Source organism: Triticum aestivum, chromosome 7B (genome assembly GCF_018294505.1).
Source record: "Triticum aestivum cultivar Chinese Spring chromosome 7B, IWGSC CS RefSeq v2.1, whole genome shotgun sequence".
Taxonomy (NCBI): Eukaryota; Viridiplantae; Streptophyta; class Magnoliopsida; order Poales; family Poaceae; genus Triticum; species Triticum aestivum.
The window spans coordinates 475,261,919-475,271,442 of record NC_057813.1 but is presented as its reverse complement, the minus strand read 5'-3'; the positions used below and the strand labels follow the sequence as shown (position 1 = coordinate 475,271,442).

The 9,524-nt window shown below is 47.0% G+C and overlaps 1 protein-coding gene across 1 annotated transcript; it reads right to left on the bottom strand.

The window, feature by feature from the left end:
* Positions 1 to 2,557: 2,557 nt before the first annotated feature.
* Positions 2,558 to 8,428, bottom strand: LOC123156840 (serine-threonine kinase receptor-associated protein). Its single transcript, XM_044575026.1, has 7 exons — positions 8,003 to 8,428; positions 6,330 to 6,465; positions 5,481 to 5,562; positions 4,798 to 4,973; positions 4,549 to 4,686; positions 4,328 to 4,467; positions 2,558 to 3,205 (listed from the first exon to the last, which is right to left on the bottom strand). Exons 1-7 carry the CDS (start codon positions 8,118 to 8,120, stop codon positions 2,955 to 2,957), a joined length of 1,041 nt encoding a protein of 346 aa, XP_044430961.1. The 5' UTR covers positions 8,121 to 8,428; the 3' UTR covers positions 2,558 to 2,954.
* Positions 8,429 to 9,524: the final 1,096 nt, after the last annotated feature.

The window sequence follows — 9,524 nt, the reverse complement described above, 5'->3', positions numbered from 1 at the left end:
AAACGCGCGGGCGACAGGTGAAGAAGGAAGAAGGAGACGAGCTGATCTGTATGAGGTTTAAATGTATGTGCGGGGTTTTTGCAAAAGTTAAAATGAATTATGGCCCGACAACCTTTTCTAGTAACGTCTTATATTTCTGATAAAAAATATCTTATATTTGTTTAGGGAGGGAGTATTACTCAGTGTATATAGAGTAACTACAGTCACTTTGACAGAGTTGGGCAATGCCCTCTGGACCCGGACCCTGCCAGACATCAGCTGTTCGTTTTGGGTCCTGTATTCTACCACAAGAGAATCTATAGTCGGGTGGCCCAAACCGGCATCAAACGCCCGGGCGGGCAGCCCGGTCATGAAAATGCGATCCAGACATCTCAAACGGGCCTCAAACATTCAGGTTGTTCGACACCCCTCATATCTCGCCCAAATATGGGCCAGATATAAGGACGTCCAGGCGCGTCCGTCACGTCGTCCCTGGCCCATGATGGCCCACCCGACCCTAAATATATTTCTCTCCATCCGCTCGCCGGACCAAACCCTAACCACTTCACTCCACTCCCCTCCGCCACCCAAACTCCCGTCCGGCGATCTCCGACCGTTTCCGGCATGGTGGCCAGCGGATCCGAGTCCTTCATCTCCAGATCCGTCGACCCCGAACTCATCCCAGACGGCCCCGAGGAGGAGGTCGTCCGGCTTGCGCTCCGCCGCTCCCAGGAGGAAGCCCGTGCATGGCGGCGCTCGGACTCCTTCCGTCAGGAATCCATTGCGTCCGCCCAAATGGCGCATGGATCCAGCTCTATGTGTATGGTCGCTGCCTCACCAGAGGCGGTGCAGTCCGTCTGGCGTCTGAACGCCGTGGCGGACGCGCAACTCTTTGTTGGCGCGCCAAGGACATGGACGCACCATGGGCGTCCTCCGATGCAAACATGGCGCGGCGTGTCCGTCGTGCGAGGCAGCGGCAGCCCCTGTGGCGGTGGACGTCAGCGAGGCAAAGTCGCATTCTCCGGCACCCTGTATGGTGCAGCAGTCCGGGCTCCGCAACCGGGTCGTGGTGGATGTCGCCGATTTCGTCCCGGGATGGATCCATCATCGATCTGACGTCCACCGGCACCATTCAGGTTCTAGGCTCCGATGAGGAAGAGCAGGGCATGGGAGACGGCGGCGCCTTGAGCCCCGTGAGCCGGCTCGTTCCCATGCCCTACTCTACCTTGTCGGCGACCAGACCAACACTCTAGGGAGCGCAACTGGCTGCCGGACATGGGCATGGTGGAGCCGGACGAGCTCCGCAAAGATCGCTTTATGTTACATGTAATAATATGGATTTGAGATTTCTAATTTGAGGTATCCGGACGTGGAATGCATTATTTGAGACTTGACCGGTCGGTGTCCGCGGACGTGTCCGTTCGCGGGCGTTTGAAGGATCGGAGTTGTCACGTCCTGCTGTGGATGCTCTTAACTATTTCGGCTTTGACGAACGTGAGTAACACTACAAGCACTTCGACCTTTGAGTCTTTTACATTGTCCATGATTTCATAAAGCAAAATAGGGCAAAGCGTGAGCGGTTTCTTTCTTCCCCGAGCTTCCCACGAGATTTAGATTTACAACCTCAAGACAGCCCGTTTAAATCAGAAAAATTGGTGGCGACCTAGCTAGGGCCGCTCCTCTCATGATCGCCGAGTGCTCGGCTTCTAGAGAGCATCAACGCATGCGCCGAGCCTGCGGCAAGACCATATTTCGGGCGCTGCCGCGCAGGATAGAATAGCGCGGGGAGAAGGAGCATCGGTCTTTGGCCGTGGATCGTGTGCTCTGCTCCCCGGTGTGGTGACTGGCTGGTGATCGGCCAGGCACCGTAAAACACGCATGTCAAATCGATTGTGCGGTACGAGTAGTAAATTTTACGCGTGCATGCATGCATGCATTCATGCAGATGCGGACAGGGAAGAAGGCAAGTGTGCGCTGCGGCGGCCAGGGCCAGAGCCGCGGGGCTGTGCGCGCTGCGGTGCGGCGGTGGCGGAGGACCGATCCAAGGACGCCGCGAGTAATGGCGGGGCGTAAATGGCGACGCAGAGTATCCCTGTGAAACCACGTGAGGCTGGGGTGATCCAATCCAAGGAGAGGTACTCCACTGTTCGCACATATAGGCAGGAGACGAATGAGACCAGGCTGTCAATGCCGATGCCATAAATCACCACCAGTTCATGTCTCGGTGAAAGATAGGTACTGTACGTACTACTTCCTGCTCGTGCAGTACTACTCTGTCGGAGTAACTCTTATCTTAGCCTGCTCTGGCTCGTGTGTTCCCTCCGACCCTCCGCTCGAAAGCAAGTTGGTCCAGAGATTTCATTTCATTACAACAGAGGTACAGTAGTATTGACTGTCTAATTCTCTTCTAAACGAGCGTGTCTTTCTATGGGGGGCTGAAACGACCAGGCACCATTTCGCATGGGCGACACTGAATCCTCACTGGTGAGACGTCGATCAATGCGGTCATATGTGCAGCACGGCTATGCTATACACTTATGTCCAGGACGTCAAGAAAAGGTACCGTATACGCAAATAATGGCAACCAACAGCCTTTGTCACCGTCATCATCAACACACAACGATGGGCCAAAACAGTGTTAACACCATTGGCATTTGTATGGCGAATCCTATCGTCGATACATTGAAATTAAGCTTAACTTTCTGCAAACAAACTAACTGCTGACTCGCTTCCCCCTACGGTTTATTCCAACTCTTTAGATGCTCTCTTAATCTTAACAGTCTACTGAAGAGTGCCCCATACAGAAAACCGCTCACTCATGACGGACAAGTCCGTCCGCCCTTGGTCGGCAAAGAAGCTTCGACGTGATGGACTCAGAGGGCGACACCGTGAGTCCAAGGGGCTGGCTCTGACGGACGGCAATGCCCCAACAAGGCTCAACCACTGCCAGTTTCGGTGACGATGCAATCCTCCTCCTACGCCTCGGTCTGCCCCTCCTTGGTGATATGGAAGCCTTCGATCTTACGGGCGACGTCATTTGCCACCGCATTTGCCACCGCGGCGGCCTTAGGTTTGCCGTTGGCGTTGGGTGCCTCCGTGTCATCGGCGTTTGCAGGGTTCAGCGGCCAGATACGGATGGTGCCGTCTTCTGATCCTGATGCATATGATTCGCCAACAGGCGCAAACCGGACGCAGTGGACAGGTCCATGATGACCTTTGTTGCAGGCTGCAAAACACAGAATAACAGATGTTCACGACATCGTATGGCAGTTGGAGGAAATATTTATTTCGATATGTAATAATATGAAAGTACAAACCATAGATTAACAAGCATGCAGACTACACAAACACTAAAGGCGAGGTCGAGACAAATCAAGTTTTGACTTTTGCTCACTGGATTTCAGCTTTGCGGTATAAACTGGGCTTGAGAATAATACGAGCACTAACAAGGAGGCATGTACTCTCTCTCACCTTTCCAATGCAATGAAATGCAAAAATCACTTTGCGTTTTCTCGAAAAAGAATAATACGAGCACTAACAAGTTCTCAAGTCATGTCAACGGAATCAGGTATTGAAACATCAATATTAAATTTTTATTTGAATCTAGTTTTCAAATATCAGTATAAAGAATGCTGCAGACAAAAAATGAACATACAATGGCCAGAGAGCACAATTGTGCAGTCAGTGGGGTGATTACTTTGTTATAGATATAACAAAATCGATACAGTATATACTCTGACTCTCGGGGCATCTCACTCATTGTGGGTAGAATCCCATGGCTATCATTCCAACTGATTTAGTACTGCAGCATTGGGATTTGAACCCAGTACCAGTCTCGTATAATTCAGTACTCTATTTTCACATGCCTTATGTGCAAATAAGAAAAAATGACTGCAAAAATAAGATTTGAACCCAGTACCACTCACGTATCCGGTAATCCCTACCCTTGGGCTAGAAGCTTGTTATAACTATAGTAAATCACTGGTTTATTGTCAGTTTCAAATTAAACCATTTTTCCTGATTGGTTCCCTGGGTAACCTGGGATCACCAAGAAAACGTTCTGGGGATTTATATTTTTCTCCGCCTGGTCAGGATACAAACAAGAATTCTAAACACTCTACAACTCACAATAGTGAAAGCTTAACAAAAATATTATGCTAGCTAATGTACTTATATTTTTCTCCACCTGGCCAGGATACAAACAAGAGTTCTAAACACTACAACTCACAATAGTGAAAGCTTAACAAAAAATACTATGCTAGCTAATGTTCTTGTTTTGGTAACGCATAACTGCAGCGATGTTTCAGTCTTGCAGGAATCAAATGATTGAATATGATAACAGACTTACCTATTTCTTCACCAGTGAAGAAATCATATACATGAACCCACATGTCTTCCCCTCCAGTGATGAACTTACTCCCAGACTTTGGTTCAAGTGAAGCTGACTCCACAGTGCATGACATATCATAGCTTTTAACAAGCCCAAAACTGCAGAATTACCAGAAAAAATGTCAAGGAACCGAACAATGCAAGTGATGCAGAACAATGGTCATACAGGAAAGAACTTACTGGTTCGCATCCCAAAATTTAACACTTGAGCCATCAGCTGTAGTGATGAACCTGCCATCCTGGCTTACTTCTGCACTGGTGACAGGTGCCTTGGTTTCAAGAGTTTGGACAATTTTTCCACTTCTCACATCCCATAACCTGTGTGATCAGAGTAATTAATCAAGGGGAATAAGTATAATAAGCTTGCATAGAGAAGCAGCATGTGTTTTCATACAAGCTTCAAATTTTAAAGATATTTTCCAGACAAACCTCACTCCACCCATATCAGAGCAGGAACTTAGAATAGATTGGTCACTGTGAAGCCAAGCAACAGTTCGTACAGAACCAGGTGTTTTGTCAAGTTCTCTTGGAGCTGCATCTGGACGATTCATGTCATATATACGCAAAATCTTCTCCACACCTCCAGTGAGCAACATGTGAGTGTCCTGCAGTTGCACAGGCGGTTTGATTAGGTTTAGAACCGCTTATGGAGGACAGTTCTAACTGACTACTATGGCATACAGAGCATCTAAACTATTGTCGACATGATTTCACATTATTCAATGAGATGCGCTGATGGATGTAAAAAGCAGGGCTAATATACTTGTTGAATAGTCCATATTTTGTGGCAGGTTGCAAGAAGTAGCACTAGCAGGCCTCGGTTCAGAAAGTCTGGAGGGACCAAAAAAGGGCAAAAAGGAGAAGAATATGATGCATATCATCTTAAGGGGGAGAAGAAATGACAGAATAACTAGTGTTCTTGGTATAAATATGTCAGAAGAGAGGGGAGAACTAAGAACATGCTTGGCTTGCCAATGTTTGGGCAAAGCCAAAAAATTGACAACCAAGTTGTTTTGCCAGTCCCTCAAAAAGCTGCCGATTTTTACAAAAAACATTGGCTAGACGATTTTTGGAAGCAAACCAAGCAAGCCCTATGTGTCAACAAGCATTACCTCAGAAAAGGCACATGCACGGACTATATGCTTGTGCTCAAATGAATGTAGCTCATTTCCTGTTAGTGCATCCCATATTTTGCTGCAGAAAATAGTCAAATATGTCTGTCAAAAGAGTAGATTATACTCAGGAATTAGTACATAAACATTTCTGAGCATTAACATTGAAGAACTGAATTCTTTTTGCAGAAAAATGATTGTTATTTCTTTACACAGAGTATGAGCAGACTTACAACTCCTCCCTCCATTCCTAAATATAAGTCTTTGTAGAGATTTCACTATGGACTACATACGGAGCAAGGTGAGTGAATCTACACTCTAAAATGCATCTACATACATCCGTATGTGATCCATAGTGAAATCTCTACAAAGACTTATATTTAGGAACAGAGGGAGTATAAAATAGAGTGATGATGTATTAAATTATGGAGATGAATATAACATTGTTGCCTTCTAGCTCAGCCTAATTTTTATATTCAATCATGGATGCATTAAGTTATGGTTCACCAGGCGAGCAACCATCAGTGGACAGAACCAACAAAATAAACCGATCACGTGCAGTTAAGAAAATGTCACTGCATAGTGCATAGGGAAATCGGATTGACCCACTATACACAACTTCACAACTGAAAGTTAAACCAGTTGTCTGTAGCCTACTAACTAAAGTACTCTGCCGATAAAAATAATCACAATTTAGCATGTCTGCTGAAGAAATGCAAGAACATGAATATACATAGATCTTCAGCAGGTAAGTATCAACTGATACTCTGATAGAGGCAAACTCGCATTTCTCAAAGAAAAATAATTGAAATGAACCATCAATGAAATTTTGCAGGATAAATGTCATACGCTGAGAAGTCCGCAGAACCGGAGGCAGCACGGAGAGCATTTGTGTCTAGACAAGAGCTCCAAACTGCACCTTTATGACCTTCAAAAGTCCCAATCCAATCTCCAGTATCACCATTACGAAGCATAGGATTCGAGTCTGTAGACCAGAATATGAGATGTTAGTGTTGGGCGATAGTCAGGAATCTAACAAGGCAGGGAGGATTTTCAATGCATTTAAAAGTGATGTATACTGTTGGCAGGTAAGAATTATCATGTGCCAGTATTTGCACCCTTCTCTGGTACGAGTACCCTGTTCTCTGATACCAGCAAGTATATAATATGGCGCCATCCATACCAACAACATAAGGGCCCCATTTGATTTAAAACTGCCCTGAAATCTTAACTTCCTGACCCTACACTGACCCAATCCAGCAGCCTAGATCAAAAGTTGGTCCGGGCATCTAACAATCACATAAAAATATTGATTATGGAAGTAATTGGAATTGATCACAACAATAGACCAACAGAATCAAGTTAATTGTGTTAGCTGTGTCAACAACTGTAATTGATGAATGTACCACACTGAACAGAACATTTGTTTCCCTAGTTATTTTAAATTTATACATGAACTCCGTGTGCGGACAGACTAATATAATGAAAAAACTCAGCATTATAATACTTACAGCAAAAAAGAGTGCATCAAAAGAATTAAAGCCGTTGCTGAGGCCAGTTCTTTGGCAAATATTAATACTTGTTAAAAAGAATTATGTCATGGAGGTAAGTCTAGAAAATATGCTCCAACTACACTCTAATAAACAGGGATGCCATCTAATGGCCGAGAAACGCTAGTACAACGGCTAGTGAAGAATACATATTAGCTGTATCCTGTTTGAAACCACAGCTATGGACAGAAAAATATTTTTAACAGTATCCAGCAGTTACCATTTGTTTACATCCCTAGAACTGACAGCTCAGTGGTGATGAAAAACATGAAACGGAAAGAGGTGACTTTTACGTATTACTCATCTAACGGCTTTCATCTGAGCAGGCATAAAAGCAACTACTTCCAGCAGATATCCGAGCAATCTAGTAACAGTCCAACTCCATTCGACATTATAAACATCAATGAGGTAGATAGCCACAATAGCAGACTAAGAGAATCTTGCCTCGACTCCACTTGTCTAGCGCACTGAAAATAGCTAAAAGGGCTTGGAAGGTGGAACCAGTGCCCAAAAATGAAAAATTCCCTAACTTGGACAGACTTAACTAAGGCATGCGACAAAGTTTGGCTTGCAACCATGGCATGTAATAACTTCTAAATCTTTAAATGTTATCCAATATAGCCCAAACTTACTAGATTGTGAAATTACAGAATATCAGCATATTCCATGACCTGGATACCCGTCTCTGTCCCTAGAAGTGTGTGAGACAACATGGGAGACACAATAATCGTGGTACAAACAGCAGGTGACCAATATTCGTCCACCAGATACTGAATTCACCCGCACAGCGCTGAGGCAGCAGCAGCTTAAACCCATTTCACGATAATCATATAGTTGCCGTCTGCATCAAAGCGACAGCTTTGGATCCGAAGGAATCGCAGCCACACGCGCACGGCCCCCAAAAATAACGAGGGGCGAGGTGGCCAGACGCAGCCGCAGCCGCAGCCGAGCGGGGCGGGGTGGATCGCTTACCCTTGCTGGCGCTGATGAGGAAGTAGCCGTCGGGCGTGACGGGGCTGTAGAAGAGGTCGACCACCGGCCGCGAGTGGCCGTGGCACACCTTGGACACCGCCACCTTCTTCTTCTCCATTTCTCCTGGCTCCCCTTCCGCTCGCCTCCCCGGGTGGCCTGGCTCGTCGACTCCGGCGGCGGCCTGAAATGCGGCGCCCTCCTCCCCGAGGCCCTAACCCTAGCCCCGATAGGGAAAAAAAATACCAGGGAGAATCGAGGGTGAAAAATCGCGCGGCGAGGCGCGGGATCGGCTGATCCGGATCCCTGGAGTTTGATCTGTACAGGAGTTTTATTGGATGGAGGCGGCAATGGGGTGTGGGAGGGAGCCGAGGGTGAGGCTGTGGCTCGCCTCGGGGGTGGGGGACTGGGCGAAGGAGCGGGGAAGGGGAGTGGGGGAAGGAAGGCGAAGGTCCGGGTTATATCGGACTCTCGGGGCTCCTGTTGGCCGTTGGATCGTGGTCTGACGGTGCTGCTCTCGTTGGTTAGATTTTGGACATGCTTGTGAATCTTTGGACTGGATTTCTGCAAATTTGTTGGTTTTTTTTCTTCAAATTCAAAACCAGGCAGTGTAACGTGGAAATTGAGAAATCTATGTGGTCATCAAACTTATGGTAACATTTATGAACAAGTAGAGTTAGTAGCACAAACATTAACATTTATGAATGTAGGAGTATGGGCCTTCACAAGAGTTTCTAGACGAGTAAGGGCCTGTTCTGAACCTCTCCCAACTCCATAAACTCCACATATTCAGCTTCTCAAGCCAGCTTCTCACTTCACTTGGCGATTGCAAATCGTTCGGAAGCGTTATTAGCTTCTTGCAATGCTGCAGCCCAGCTAGGAGGTTGCCAGCCTGTTGGGCGCCACTCTGGGCCGGCTGGAGACAGCCCGATTCGGTCTGCCATGGGCATCTACAGGAGCATCACCATGGCTCCCAACGGCGTCGGGACAAGCACCGACGTCCATGCCATCAGGATGATGTCTCCTGCATGTTGCTTTGGGTGGCGGTGAGGATGATGCTCGCGTGCCGATGGGGATGCTGCGTCGAGGTGTCATTCTGGACAGGAACCACCGGGGATGGTTCTGGAATGGACGGGTCTGGAGGTGTAGGGGGCGCCGCCCGCCGACTGGGTGGAGTCGGCCGTGGAGGAAGGGGCAGCGGCGGCAGGAAGGTTATGTTGGAAATATGAGGAATTTACCATATGATCTTATTAATGAAAATACTAGATAAAGCATGACTAAAATAGCAAAGATAAAGCAAGTCATGCGATCTGACAAAGAGAAGGTAAATAACATCTGCAAATATGAACTAGAACAGAACATATCTAGAGCAGACAGTAGAACAAGGAACTGTGACAGGACCTCTAACAGGAAAAGCAAGAACACATACGGGACAACAGTAGCAACAATAGCACTGGACTTGGGGGCGGTGTCCTCGCTAGCCATGTCGTCAAGGAGGTTGTCGACGTCGGGGAAGAAGTCGTCG